General features: G+C 38.0%; 1 protein-coding gene across 1 annotated transcript in view; it reads left to right on the top strand.

Annotated features, from left to right (window-relative positions):
* The first annotated feature begins 4,287 nt into the window (after positions 1-4,287).
* Positions 4,288-15,814, top strand: part of syn2b (synapsin IIb) — a 217,404-nt gene continuing 205,877 nt past the window's right edge. The window contains exon 1 of the mRNA XM_051672276.1: positions 4,288-4,913. Coding sequence (XP_051528236.1) covers positions 4,546-4,913 — 368 coding nt within the window. The 5' untranslated portion in view covers positions 4,288-4,545. The remainder of the gene's footprint in view (positions 4,914-15,814) is intronic.

The following is a 15,814-nucleotide window of genomic DNA, read 5'->3' on the forward strand; positions in this document are numbered from 1 at the left end:
TCTAACTTTGACTAATCATTTCAGCCCTTATATATATATATACTGTATACACACACACACAATTTTTTGGTGTGCCACCCTAAAAATTGTACTGTTCCCCTCTGGCCACCCCATAAAAAAATTCCTAGAGGCACCACTGGAACCACGGTGTAAATATCTTGTCCGGCACAAGAGTTGAAGTGAGTGCAAAGTTCTTTGAACACAGATGGTGGGAGGCAAATGATGTTCCAAAGAGAAAAGTTTGGAAAATGAGTACTTTAACATGTTGGAATTCAAGAAATTTAATTCCTGCTTTCCACAGAGTCCAATTACAACATAGATAAAGATGACAAATGAAGAGAGGCAAAGCAGCACGATGACATCCAATCCAGTAAAATCCTTCAGGCTCATAAGCGGCTGATTCACAGTATCATGAGTCGTGAAATGCAGTCCAGCGACAGCAAGTCAGGAGCAGTAGCACCAAGCTGTTAGCCAAACCAGCCACGCACACACTGTTCTCAGATCGTCAGGGAGACACGCAGATGACCAGTTCAAAGAGCCACAGCAGCCAAGCCAAACAGCAAGAGCGCCAGAGAAGTCAGGCCAACAGCAGGACAGCCAACACCCAACAAGTAAATATTACGATATTGGAATAAAATTCAGAAGCTAAAATAAACTACTAAAACCAGTTAAATAAAATAAAAATAAACTCAATCAATTAATAAAACGGCAAGACATTGGTTGAGAAGCCGCAGCCAGATGTGCCAGCTTCCTCTCTCACAACATGTTGAACCTTGAGGCGGATGGGCTACCACTTAATTTCAACACTTATTCTCCATATCCAGTCCCATGCAAAGCAAGCTGGGAAATGGAAATCCCCTGCCCAGTTTTATCAATGCTACATTAACACCACAAAAAGTATTCATGTAGTCCCAACTCAAATGGTTTAAGTAAACTTTAATTTTACAAATTTAAATGGATAGAACACAATAAAAACAAGTTTTGACCAAATGTTCTAGAATTGTTGCTTTAGTTCATTTTAATTAAGTAATCTGAATTAAGAAATCATTTTTTGAGTGTATGAGTTATAATCCTGCCTGCAACAACCACTCAAGGGAATGTATAGATCTTAAAACCTGCTCTCAGGCACTTTTATCAAGAGATCATGCCTTAGTCTCAGCTGACATTTTTGCTGATTTTCTGATGACTTTGATCTTTTCATCACAATCCAGTCTATGTCCATCTTGTATGCATGTATTATTTTTCAACAGCAATCTCTCTGCAGTGCATCATGACTCAATGATAAGCTAATCAGAAATCTGTATGTCAGAGTACAGCCAAGCACAGCATGATGTAGTGCTATTTTTTCCCTGCCATGAAAAATTTAGGTCAGGAAAAGCTTAGCATGTCAGCATGGCTACAGATGCGACTCACAACGTGCTATCTGCCTGACCGAGCCCTGCTCACACCTCCAGCACTACTTCAAAACTACAGCCACATCGTGACCACATTCTCCTGCCTCATAAATCAAGCGAGACGCCATAACTTATACAATGAACATTGACGTTCCTTTGATATTGATATGTCATTGTTCTTGTTTCATACAAAACATTTATTCTCAAACACCTTCAGCAGAAAAGCTCCAAAACCTAATTTGGAATCACCCAGCTAATTACACAAGACACAATGTAATTATGTTCATATTCATTATCATTGTTCCTGTTTGCCCTCAGAATGCTGTTGTTTCTGCTGAGCGATGAATATAAATGACAGTCTTTATCTAATTTAACTTGAGAAACAAATTATATTTAATGAGTAAATATCTATTTAACCCATTCCTACTCTAATAGTTTATAGTGCACTTGGGATCCCTTTAAACAGATATTTCACACAAAAATGTACATTTTGTCATCATTTACTCACCCTTATGTTGTTCCAAACCTGAATGACTTTCTAGGTAAAATGTTAGGCACTTGCAACCTCCATTTACGTGAATGGTGTGACTGTGTGACTGACTCTATGGTGACTGTCATTCTGCCTAATATCTATTGTGTTCCACGGAAGAAAGAAAATCTTCCTTAAAAACATGAGGGTAAGAACTTTTTAACTAACCCTATATATAACAGGTCTTTGAAAGGAATTCAATTTTATAATATAATTTTCAGCTAGATTTTTGCATTGTCTGAAGAAAATGTGAGTGACGCTTGCTCGTACAAAACTCAGCACTTCAGTGCTAGGGTGTTATAGGTTGTCGCGAGGCCATTGCTATGCAGTTGCTAAGGTGTTCTGAGTGGTTTTTAGTGGACTGATGTGTGGTTGCTGGAATGTTCTAGGTGGTTGCCAGGGCATTACCATGTGGTTGTTAAGGTATTCTAAGTGGTTCTTAACGTATTACTGTGTGGTTGTTAGGGTGTTCAGGGTGGTTGCTAGGCTGTTACAGTGTGGTTGCTAAGGTGTTCTGAGTGGTTTTTAGTGTGTTGCTGTGCGGTTGTTAGAGTTTTTTGGGTGGCTGCCAGGGCATTGCTACAGTATGTAGTTTTTGGTGGTCACTTTAGTGGTTAAATCTATATCTTCAGAAGCAATATGATAGGTGTGGGTGAGAAACAGATCAATATTTAAGTGTATTTTTTTACCATAAATCTCCACATTCATTTTCACATTCTTCTTCTTTTGTATTTGCCGTTTTGCATTCTTCGTATATATCGCCACCTACTGGGCAGGGAGGAGAATTTATAGTAAAAAAAGGACTTAAATATTGATCTGTTCCTCACCAACACCTATCATATCACTTCAAAAGATATAGATTTAACCACTGGAGTCTTATGGATTACTTTTATGCTGCATTTATGTGCTTTTTGGAGCTTCAAGATTTTGGTACTCTTCACTTGCATTGTGAGGACCAACAGAGCTGAAATATTCTTTTAAAAACCTTCGTTTGTGCTCAGCAGAAGAGAGAAAGTCATACACATCTGGGTTGGCATGAGGGTGAGTAAATGATGAGAGAATTTAAATTCTTGGGTGAACTATCCCTTTAAATAAGATTCAAGGAACATACACATTTTATAATATTAAGATATCTAAATAGAGTTATGGGCACAATGAACACTGGCAAGAAGAGGCAATTTATCTTTTATTTTAAGTTTCCAAAGTAACTTGTGGGTAAATTAACCCACAAAGGGCTCAACAACGGTGATTTTTTTCTGCCGGTAGTTCAGATTTTTACTTGCCCTGCCGCAAATATGAAAAATAGTTATTTTTAGTAACATATGCATGTGTAAAAAGAATCATATTCAACATTGCACATTAAGTTAGCCATAATGTACAGTAACTCTGTAACAGTTATAAATTCATAAACACAATTTTGTTGGAAAAACAATGGAACATGGTGCAAACCAATCAAATTGCTGATTGTTTATAATTTTCAATGCATTTTAACTAATGCTGTCAATGAGCCCTACCATACTTTAATATGGTGTGTGCCAAAATACAGCATTTAGAGGGTAATATCAGGGTACCCATTGGAATATGTTTTTTGATTTAAACCCAGATGGCATGATCCATAATCTATGACCATTGTCCCTTTGATCAAGGCACTTAGGCTCTATTCCAAAACCTGGCAAGCTGCCTTTGTGCATTTTAAAGCATCATGGGAGTGCTCTCAAGGCAAAGTCTGCTTTAAAAGCTAGGCAGCATGATTATAAACTATATTACTATTTAATTAAATGCTGCAAAATGTTTGTGGATCAGTTATATAAGTTATGGTGTTTTAATAGTTTTGTTGGTGTTGAAAATGTATCTGTTTAAATGTTGCTCATTGCAACATATTTCTTTATTTTCCCAGAAAATTATTTGCTGTTTTGTTGCTATCTTGTCACATAAAAATCCTCAGCCTCCATTTGGTTGTTGTTGCTCCTTCAGGTTTAGCTCTTGTATTTGGAAGAATCTCAGTTGACTCATCGATGCCACTAGATCAATGTCCAAGAGCCAAGCTGACGTATATCACCATCTACAGACCTATTACTCCATCCATCAGCTTCTCTTCAGTTTCAGCACAGCCAGACCAGGGTCTATAGGTCATTCTGAGGAGCAGAGGGAGGGAGCTAGAGGAAGAGAGACTCACGAGAAGGGGGAATTGCTGTAGGAGTTTCCCTCCCTCCATGCACATTCATTGGAAACCCTGTTCAGCAGCTGCAGTACATAGTACAGCCACGTAAGCAGTGATGTAGGAGATCGTGAGGGGTGGGGTGGGGGGTGGGGGGGACGAGTGTATGAGAAAGAGAGAGCAAGGGAGGGAGAGAGGGATTGAGTGGAGGCACATGCAGAGTGTGAGCATCTCTTCCTGGCATTCCGGCTGTCAGTTGAGGAAGACAGAGAAAGTAAGGAAAATACAAGAGTGATACCATCAACACACTTTTGAGAAGCAGGCACAAGTTTTGGGTATCTCAAACCATACGGTTCAAAGAGGTGATTCTGTGGAAACGCTGGACTGGCACTTACTGTTGCAGAGAGCTTTCAACGTTGTCCATCGAAGAGCATCTGAGAGTTTAACCTTCACTAGCCGCAGGCATGAACTTCCTCCGTCGTCGCCTCTCTGACAGCAGCTTCATTGCCAACCTGCCCAGTGGCTACATGTCAGACCTCCAGAGACCAGACCCACCTCCACCACCTCCTCCCACTGCCAGCACCACCAAGGCCCCTGCCTCAGGACCGACTCCTGCCCCAACAGCCCCTCCTGTGGCCAAGTCCCCCACCATTTCCCCGGCACCTGAGCGTCGTCCGCAGCCGCCCCAGTCCACCGGGACGGGATTCTTCAGCTCCATCACCAACGTGGTGAAGCAAACGGCTGCCTCTGCAGGACTCGTGGAGCAAAGTGCCGCACCAATGTCACGGAAGTTCAAGATACTCCTGGTCATTGACGAAACCCAACATGAATGGTAAGTTTACAGCCACTGATTACGACTTAAGCTGATGATAGATGAAGTGTTATGAAGTTTACCATAATTTCGCCAAGTAGGACATGTTCCTGGATCTACATCCTCGTTGGTTGGAGCAAAATTCTTATCAAACAATCAATTTTAGGTTTAGCTTTAGGCTAAGGGCTGGGGCTTCAGTAACAATAATGTCAACCAATAATTTCCTTCTGATTTTAAAGATAATTAATAGTTTAGCTTAAGGTTGGGGATGGGGTTAGGACTCTAGAGTTGTTTAGGGACTATCAAAAAATGTATTCATTATGGTCACTGTTTTATATCTACAATGGTCAAATCAATAATTTGGTACTAAAATTTGCTCAAAATCGGTCATTGCAGTTGACTAACTTCATGTTTGACCAATGGAAAGCTTTGATAAGTTTGCACCTTGTTCAACTTTGCTAGTTTTTAGTTATCCAGTCTGCTTCAATCTCAGTCTAAAATTGACCTCTTGCAAAACAATCAATCACACATGAAGTTAAAGACTGGTACCTTGGACAGTGCCATCATTCTTGTTTTATGTGGCTCTTAAACAGATGGCTGCATGCAAACAGTCTTGATTTACAGCAACATTTGTAACCATGCAAATTAAGATTGAGTACAGTAGCTAGAACTAATTTATGAATTCTAACCTTTATTGAGGCTGTTTTACTATAGATTTGACCATTTTTGCTTAAAAATGCTGGAAGAGGACAGTAGCTGGGAATTCTCACAGCATGGGCTCTGAGCTGCAAATGAGATGCATCATTGCTAAATGTTTGTTCATCCCTTGACTAGAGTATGATGACACTATCGCTGATTATGCAAGATTAAACTGCACAAAGTGTGATAAAAATCCCACGTTGATGATCATTTCTGCAATTCTTGCATGCTTTGCAGTGTTGACCAGCACGTCAATCTTATCTTGGTCTTATGTTTGTTGTGAGAAAGGTTATCTATGGTCACAGTTGCTATGCTCCATACCACTGCTGCGATTGGTTTAGAAAAAACGTTTCCCACTGCACCTGACAAATGATCAGTCCAGTTAGCTTTTTTAATTCAAATGCTTCAAAAGACCAGCAGAGATAATTATCCATAAGCTTTGCAAAATAATAAAACAAGACATATACACTCAGAGTAGAGGAATCACACCTTACTTCCCCTGGTTACAAGCATACATATTTCAGTGGAGTTCCTCCAGGAGAGCCAGCATGCTTTCTCTCTAAGAAAGCAAAGACAACAGTGTTTTATGTGGAGCTATTGATTTTTCAATCGCAGGAGGAGTCCAAGAACCTTAATAAGACTGACTTTAGATGCTAGTGTTTTTCTATAATATATGCAAGCCTAATTATTTAAACAATCATATGTATAGTGTGCAGGGTGTACTGTTTGCATTAAAGATTGCAGTTAACATACTTTGCCTATTTTGCATCTTATATATTCAAAAATTCTGTTTGATATTGCATAACTGTTTCATACCAATTCATGGTGTTGTGTAAGTCATTTTACTTATTTGAGGATTATTTGAAAGGTGCGGCATATTGCATATTCAAGCCATATGCCGGGTACTATCACAGTAGGAGTGCAGTTTGAGATGTGTTGCAGAAGATGTGCAGCGAATCTTGAATATGCTGTGCTGAATAATGGCATGGACATCAGTTTCAGGCTTTCTGACAGATTTGTATGTGTTCTTATGCTCACATAATATCTTATTCTTGTGCATTTCATATGGTAACTTGTCCTGGAATATCCTATAAATATCATGTTTAGTCCCACCATAAAGTGAGGAAGGTTAATTATTGAGGGTTATTCATTCGGATGGTCTGGAAACCATTTTCTGAATCACAGTGTGTGTGGATGACACAAACAAGTAGGTTACATAATCACTGGCTTCCATCTCCGTCTAACCTGCCATGTCCACTCCTCTGAGAAAAAGACATCCTTAGCTTCAATTCCCATAAGATGGGATGTTATTTTCAAAGGTTTCTCACCCTCATGCTGTACCAAACTTGTATGGAGTAATTTTTTTTCTGCAGCACACAAAAATATATATATTTTTAGAAACCATTACGCATATATGTTCTTGCCATATGACAGTTCATAGAAAAGCCCCAAAAAGGATAAAATAATAGCGTCAGAAGACTTAGAAGTATAGTGGACAAATCATAAGGACTACTTTAAAGGGATAGTTCACCCAAAAATTAAGATTCTATCATCATTTACTCACCTTCATGCCATCCCAGATGTGTATGACTTTCTTTCTTCTGCAGAACACAAACAACGATTTTTAGAAGAATATCTCAGCTCTGTAGGTCCTTACAATGCAAGTGAATGGTGACCAGACATTTGGATGATTCCAGTGGTTAAATCTATATCTTCAGAAGCAATATGATAAGTGCGGGTGAGAAACAGATCCAAAGGACAAAAAGTCATTTTTTTCCCTATAAATCTCCACTTTCACATTCTTTCACATTTTGAAAGTGAAAGTGGAGATTTATGGTTAAAAAAAAAGGACTTAAATATTGATCTGTTTCTCACCCACATTTCAATCCGGGTGGCAGATGACGAATCTCAGTTGCCTCCACGTCTGAGAGCGTCAATCTGCGCATTTTATCACGTAGCTTGTTGAGCGCGTTACCGTGGAGATGTAGCATGTGTGGAGGCCCACGCTATTCTCTGTGGCATCCACGCACAACTCACCACGCACCCCACCAAAAGAGCGAGAACCACACATTATAGCGACCACGAGGAGGTTACCCCATGTGACTCTACCCTCCCTAGCAACCGGGCCAATTTGGTTGCTTAGGAGACCTGGCTGGTGTTACTCAGCATGCCCTGGATTCGAACTCGTGACTCCAGGGGTGGTATTCAGCGTCAATACTTGCTGAGCTACCCAGGCCCCTCTCACCCACACTTCTGAAGATATAGATTAAACCACTGGAATCATGGATTACTTTCATGTGGCCTTTACATAATTTTTTGAGATTCAAAGGTCTGGTCACCATGCACTTGCATTGTATGGGCCTACAGAGCTGAGATATTATTCTAAAAATCTTAATTTGTGTTCTGCAGAAGAAAGAAGAAAGAAAGTCATACACATCTAGGATGGCAAATGATGAGAGAATTTACATTTTGGGGTGAACTATCCCTTTAATTGTGCTTTTATTGTGTTCTTTTTTCCATACTGGTGCCCCTGGTCACTATGAACTGTTTCATGGCAAAAGCTGTGTAATGGTTCTTTAAAAATGTCTCCTTTTGTTTTGCATGGGGAAAATAAAACAGGTTTGGAGCAACATGCTTTAACATAATTCAGACTGCTCAGACTGTCCACCCCCAAAGTGTACCAAGGGAGTTTAATTTCCTGTGTGATATGGGCATTAACTGAGGGAATACAGGCTCTGCATTCTGCCCTTGAGAGTCTCCTCTATGTAGATACAGAAAGAGAGCTAAGGGCCAGTCATGTGTTGAAGTAATGAAAAGAGACATGGTGAATCAGCAGTTTGCCTGAGGCGTGCATCTGTACTTTGTGTGTAGTTTTAGCGTGTGTGAGAATGCATTATAGCTGGAACAGCAAAATGTTGACATGCAGGATAGATTTTCCTTGCTTGCTTTATTTGTGTTTATGTACAAAAATGTATGTTTATGTATAATTTATTGTGTTTTGTTTGTGTATGTTTGTGCATATTTTTTAAATGAAAAGTTCAGACTCTAAAAAGATGAGCCACGTTCAAATTGATTGTAAAATGCTGACAAACACACACCTGTGACCGCACATATGAATCTGCCATGTTGCTATGTTGCTTGGCAACTTAAAGTTAGGCTCATGGACTATATAATTTGGTGGAAGAATTGTTCATTTTGATATTGATATGAATAAATGTCACTATTTATTAGGCTTGTGATCGATGTCTTTTTCACGCATCGGTAATCAGAAGATTTTGCCGATGTTTATCGATATATATATCAGGATTTTTCAGATATAAATAGGGCTGCTTGTTGCACAATAGTATTTGTCTCTTCAGACATATTTCTCAAGACAACTTTGGAAAAGTGTGAGCGGCAGGGTAAATCAAAGTCACACCGGATGTGTCTGGCAGATGACATGGAACGTTCTAGAATTCAAAACAATTATTTATTTTCTACAAAAGGTACGAACACACTGCCAGCGCTCAGCGTCAACATTCTGAAGTGCCACGGAGTACAACTCGCATAGTTTTCCATTAAATTAGACCCAAATCATTACCAATGGACAAAGACTATTTACTCTAGCATCACTGGGTGATATATTGTTTATATGTATCTTTCATATAGCCTACAAAATGTATTTTCCATTACAAGTATGTCGTTTTGTGGGTTGACAGCTTCAATGAAAGACCTACATACTAGGGATGCACCGATACCAATATTTCTCTTCCGATCCGATTCCAATATCGGAAATCTCAGTATCAGCCGATACCGATCCCAAGCCGACACCAGTGTTAATCAGTTTAGAATATCTTTACATTATTGTGTGGAAATAATTGGGAGTACTCTTTAATATGTAAAGAAACACAAACCTCTAACTACACATTATTTCAATATAAATGTATAGCTTATTAAGAAACACTTTATTATTACCTAGTATACTGGATAATGTAGCAGCAAAATTAACAGCAATTCCAGTCTTCAAGCCTTCAGTAGAAAAGAAACCAGTGTTTTCTTTTAGCCTTTTTTTCTTTTTTCTTTTTTTTTTCTTTTTTTTTCCAAACATTCAACTTTCATCTGGACTTTAAAGGATTCAGATCTCTTTTTTGTTCAATTTAGTTGTAAGACATCAGTCCACATTTCATTCACACAGTTATTTTTTGGAACCCATTCAACTTAAATATTGTTACAAATTGTAAACAAATACCAATGATGACAACAATTATAATAATAAATTCTTATTAATATTATTATTATTGACTTTTAATTTTAAATACAACAGTAATATATTTAAATCGTGCACTTTTTAAACCCTCACGCTTTTATTTTGACATTCTAAACTCTCCAGGAAGTCCTGTATGTGTCTGTTTGTAGGCAAGTTCACAGTAGTTTGATTTGCTTCTTATTCAAATTCTGGTAAAATGCACCTCTGGTGCCATTCTAAATGCATAATATAAGTGAACTGAACTATTGAGCATCTACATCTGCTATGCTGTTCTTGAGTAGCACTCAAATATTGCGCACGGCTGTGAAGACTGAAAATAGCCGCGAGTGCATCACCAGCCTTTGCGTGAGTTTGTGTCAACAGAGCAGCACCATTCACTAATGCACTGCGAATATTATATATTTACTTATTAAACACAGCCTTTTGTGATTAACAGAGCTATCGCACATCTTCAAGTGGCTTTGAATAAAATGCATGAGTCAACTGCTTTAATGCTGTTTTTATGGTTCTTTTATGTCATTTTTGGAGCTTGACAGTAACGAACATGACTAACACACAGTATCGGATTTGGATCGGGCTCGTCGGACCGATACCCGATCCATCTAAAAGCTTCAGTATCGGAGCCGATACCAATCCAGGTATCGGATCGGTGCATCCCTACTACATACAGAGAATTTGCATAATAAACATTGCCATTTCTAATCGTTCAGTTTGCGCAGTTACACCAGTTTCACTAACCTGCAGTGAAAACTCATCAACGTCACTTTGTTCATTCTTGAAGAAGAACCAAAACTTTCTTAACTTTGGACTACCATCTCCTGTGCCACTTCAGATCGTCCTGTGCAGTGTTGGGTAACGTTACTTTTAAAAGTAACTTGTTAGAATGTTGCGTTACTCCTTAAAAAAGTAACTTAATTAAAAAGTAATTCTTTATGGAAAGTAAAGCATTACTTTACTTTTGTGTTACTTTTGCATTACTTTTTCTCACAGCCACTTTCTCTTCTGCTATGCTATGCATTCCATAAAAATAAGCCATGCATTACATACAAGAGACACTACAGGTCATGCTAGCTACTGTACAACACTCATGTCAAAACAACATAGAAAACAAACAGATATTTAGAAAGTAGGTCTTCACGTCATATTTATAATAAAGAATCAATAACATGAATATGCATTATTTGTTTTTCCATCAACATGGCAGCCAATATGAATAATGAAGAATAACCACTGTCTTACCTAAAGCAGCAAAGTCCGACACTTGAAGCTGCATCATATATGTCATCATGTGCTGTGCCCACTGACAATACCAGAGTCAACTTGAGATGTTCTTCAGAAGACAGGATAAAATTCTGTGTGAAATGCCAGGCTAACTTGTTCAAGGAATAAGTCTGATTAATAAATACATATTTTTCACTTAAGTCATCTCAGTGCATGCTTGTTTTGAGTTGATCCACGGTGAGTACAGACGCCACAACTTCAAAGGCGCATTTTGATATAACTTGAATGGAATCGTTTTTAATGCTACCAAAATGTCATAAAAACGGTTTGTTTCATGAATCTTTTTAGAAACTAAGACATTTTCTCTGCGTACACAATCGATGTAGAACGTTGCTCGGAGCCACTGATCCAGAGTCAGCTTTTCTCATCCCATTCTCCCAGATAAGGGGAGCTGTAACACGGAGCAGTTCAGCTGCATAAGTCAGTGAATTGAGTGAGTATTTCACCCTGGGTATCATGTCATGGACAGTGGAAGACTAATTTTATAATCCCTCTGCCTAAATGAATTTACAGATTTTTTTAATACAGCATTAACACATGAATCAACCGCATTTCACTCAACTGAATGTTGACCTCATATTACTTTAAAACACTAAATGTGCATGCGTGTTAGCGAGTTGATTGACAGGCGATGTCTGTATCTTAAGGTGATTGGCTCTTTTACCTGCAAGGTGGGACTTCCTTTCTACATCCATTGACTGTTGGGTACTAGAACTTCTTGGTTGGGCGTTCCAATTTCTCCCATTCATTTAAATAGAAGTGACTCGTCTCTCTCTGCTAAATAATCTCTGGCCTCACACAACAATGCCAATCATGCACTATGTCTCCTCCCCGAAGTTTGCACACTTTTACTCCTGATTTCTCGCAATACAGGGACAGTAGAGGTGTACAAAAGCAACACATTACTTTATTTAAAAAGTAACTCAGATATTATGGTCTAAAATAAAACATATTGTGTTACTATATTCGTTACTCAAAAAAGTAATCCGATTACGTAACGTGCGTTACTTTTATCGCATTACCCACAACACTGGTCCTGTGTATGTGTGTGTGTGCTTTAGTAAATGGTATTTCACCCTCTTGTGGTTTCCCAACGCTATTACGCCAGACTGTTAAACAGAGGCCAACTGAGTGTATTGGAAAGCTCGTAAATTGGGCTTCTAATAAAATGTCAGCTAATTTTAATATATCGGTACCTCAAAAATATAGGTACCGATTAAATAATGTGCCAATCAATAATTGATATATAGATATTTTATGACATCCCTGCAGTTTATTGAACTGTGGTGGCTTTTATCATATTTGTTACTTCATGTTGTGCCTAAGAAAAGCATTGTGCCATGGTAAATCATTCAGCCTATCCTGCTGTAACTATCATACTGTTACCATGGTAACTACGTATGGTCTGTGTTTATTTGCAGGCCTCTCTGCTTTGTTGTTCTGACAAAGAGAAGATGTGGTAGTGGAGTGTGTGTCCCTCAACACATGGCATATTAACCATAGTGAAATTTAATCATGTCCACCCTGTGGCCTTATACAATAGCATCCAAACTCAATCAGCATATGTCTCATATAAAATTTCTGCTATTTAGCTCTTAGGCACGACATCTGGTTTAGCTAGCAGAACTGTTTTTCTTAGAGCCAAATGGCTTATTGAATCTTATTTAATGGCAGTAGAAGTATTTGTCGGCACACAAGACATGGATTAGCAAATTGCTTCTTTAGTAGTCTGAGCAGGCAAACAATTTATTCAAAGCTGTTCACTGGCTGTAAAAATTAAATGTATTTAGCATTTAGCTACACCATATGGGTAGCTAATGTGCCGTCCAGTTTTGATTGGCTACCACAGACCACTTACACTCTTCGTCAGACAGAGGAGACATTGCAAAGACATTTGAGGTAGTCTACGGTAATTTTAAGTGTTTATTGTTGTAAATTAATGTATTGTAATTTATTTATTAAATGTAAAGCTTTTTCTAAAGGGTGGGAAAACATTTCATAATTTAAATAATTTTTCTGTCCCCATTTTTGTCATCCCTTCTCTGGTTTGATGGGACTGACTGAACATTACTGGTATAAGCTGGTGCCTATTACTTAGAGACAAACTGTTTATTCATGCTTATTTAATGGTTTTAAACTTGAGCAAAGTATTTCACTTTTTCAACATATGGGTAATTGCTTATGTAGTAGTTGGATCAAACTATTTATTTTAACCTGTTAAATGGCTGTAAAATTTGTATGTTTTCAGATTTTATCAACGACAAATGTGTAATTTATTTATTTATTTATTTATTTTTATTTTCTGGTTTAGCCCCTAAATATTTACAGCAGAATTATTTATTTAATCGTATTTAATGGCTATACAACTGTTTAGTTTTTAGGAAATTCCTTTATTAGTGTTTAACAAAAAATTACAATTCTGTCAGCATTCACTCATCATGTTGTTTCAAACCTGTATGACTTTTTGCTGTGGAACACAAAAAGGAGATGTTAGTCATCATTCACTTTCATTGCATCTTTTTTTATTCATTTATTTTGAGGAACTCCCTTTAAGCTTATAATGTCATGGTGACATTATACATTTAAATACTAAAAATAGTTAATGGGAAGTAAATGTAATTGTTTTTTTTTTTGTTTGTTTTTTTTTTTGTTTTTTTTTTTAATGTAAATTTATATTGAACCTGATTATGTAACACTGAAAAATTCAGAGCCTTATCAAATCATAAAATAAGCTCAGTCAATACCAGTCAAAACCCAGGGGAGAATTTTGCAGTGTTCATTTGTAAAACAAGCATATCTTGCATCATTTGTCTTATATTCATTATGCAATGTTTACCGTAATTAGCCTGTTGATCCTGATTGATATCCCACAGATCTGCTAAGATTAGTCATCAAAAGCTCAAGTTCAACACATAATTCGGGCCTTCATTTAACACCCCCAATACTTTCCTGAACACTAATCAGAATCCACAGATTCCACATTTTCATTTGAAACTTTGATGGATATCTGGTGAAAAATGAGTGAAATTATTGCAAACTCTGGGCAGCTCCTAACTTTTTAATTGTCTTACAAATTAAGTTCTCCCAGCATTAACTTATAGGCCTCAGCACAAAATGTCTCATACTGTCCCATAACATCATAACACCAACAAACATATACATGATTAATAATACAACTCATTCTGTTATTTTTCTGTTTAAAAAATACTAATGGTTATAGTTAGGGCTGTCAATCAATTAAAAATGTATTACATGATATACCGATTCATCAATCACAAATAATAACACCAATTAAAATAATTCAATATATAATAATCAAAATAATTATAAATCTAATATATAATAAATTTAATAATTAAGGTAATTCAGAGACATTACATTATGGCAGACGAGCAAAGCATTGCAAAGGTGCGATGCAAATTGTGGCTTTAGAAGTCAAAATACTGTTTGCTTTACTGTATATCCATATTATCAAACATAAGCCTATCCGTTACCTACAGTCCACAGCAATCCATTTTAAAATCTGAGGTAGACTTAAGAGATGTACTCAAAGGACATATTTTGCGGTCAGACGGATGCTTTTTTTTTTTTATTATTATTTTATCCCCTTTTCTCCCAATTTGGAGTGCCCAGTTCCCACTACTTAGTAGGTCCTCGTGGTGGCGCGGTTACTCACCTCAATCTGGGTGACAGAGGACAAGTCTCAGTTGCCTCCGCTTCTGAGACAGTCAATCCGCGCATCTTATCACGTGGCTCGCAGTGCATGACACCGCGGAGACTCACCCCTAATCACGACCAAGAGGAGGTTACCCCATGTGACTCTACCCTCCTAGCAACCGGGCCAATTTGGTTGCTTAGGAGACCTGGCTGGAGTCACTCAGCACGCCCTGGATTCGAACTCGCAACTCCAGGGGTGGTAGTCAGCGTCAATACTCGCTGAGCTACCCAGGCCCCCAGACGGATGCTTTTTGTGCATTTCACTGTGGTTACATCTTACTTTACTGGTTTTCAGTGTCTCTAGCCATAAACACCACATTTTTAGGAGACTGTTTTAAGTTAAATGAAGTCTGAAACTTTAAAAATGTGTTTCGATACCCCTGCACTCTGCCCCATCCAGCTTTCTTTGGTCATCTGTCTGTTTGTTCATTGTACAGCTGCTTGTTTCCTGTTCAGCTGGAGCTGCTTACTGCCCCCTGCTGAATGAGACTCGCAAAATATGAAGGTGGTACTTTAAAGGTGTACTCAGTAATTTTTTCCTCATTAAAAAACTTTAACGCCAAAAGACATGAATTGTAATTTTGCAGTATATGTAGGAAATCATGACCTCTCTCTTTAAAATGAAGACTCCAGTCATATCAGTAACCTTATAAAAGGTTTTATTCTACATGGAGGGGGTCCGCATTATTTGACCCCCAACACTGCACATTTTGCTTGTCTCCCTTATTTAACACACCTGATTCAACTCATTAGCTCGTTAGTAGAGGCTCCATGAACAGAACTGGGTGTGTCAAATACGTGTGACATCTAAAATGTGCAGTGTTGGGGGTACTCCAGGACCAGTTTTGGGAAACACTAGATCAGGGGTTTTCAAAGTGTGGGGCGCATGACAGTGGAGGCGCGGAGAGTGGTAAAGAATTTTATGAATTAATTAATATGTATATATATATACTGCATATATGTACTGTTTAACTATTAT

This window comes from Myxocyprinus asiaticus, chromosome 35 (assembly GCF_019703515.2).
Source record: "Myxocyprinus asiaticus isolate MX2 ecotype Aquarium Trade chromosome 35, UBuf_Myxa_2, whole genome shotgun sequence".
In the NCBI taxonomy this organism is placed as follows: domain Eukaryota; kingdom Metazoa; phylum Chordata; class Actinopteri; order Cypriniformes; family Catostomidae; genus Myxocyprinus; species Myxocyprinus asiaticus.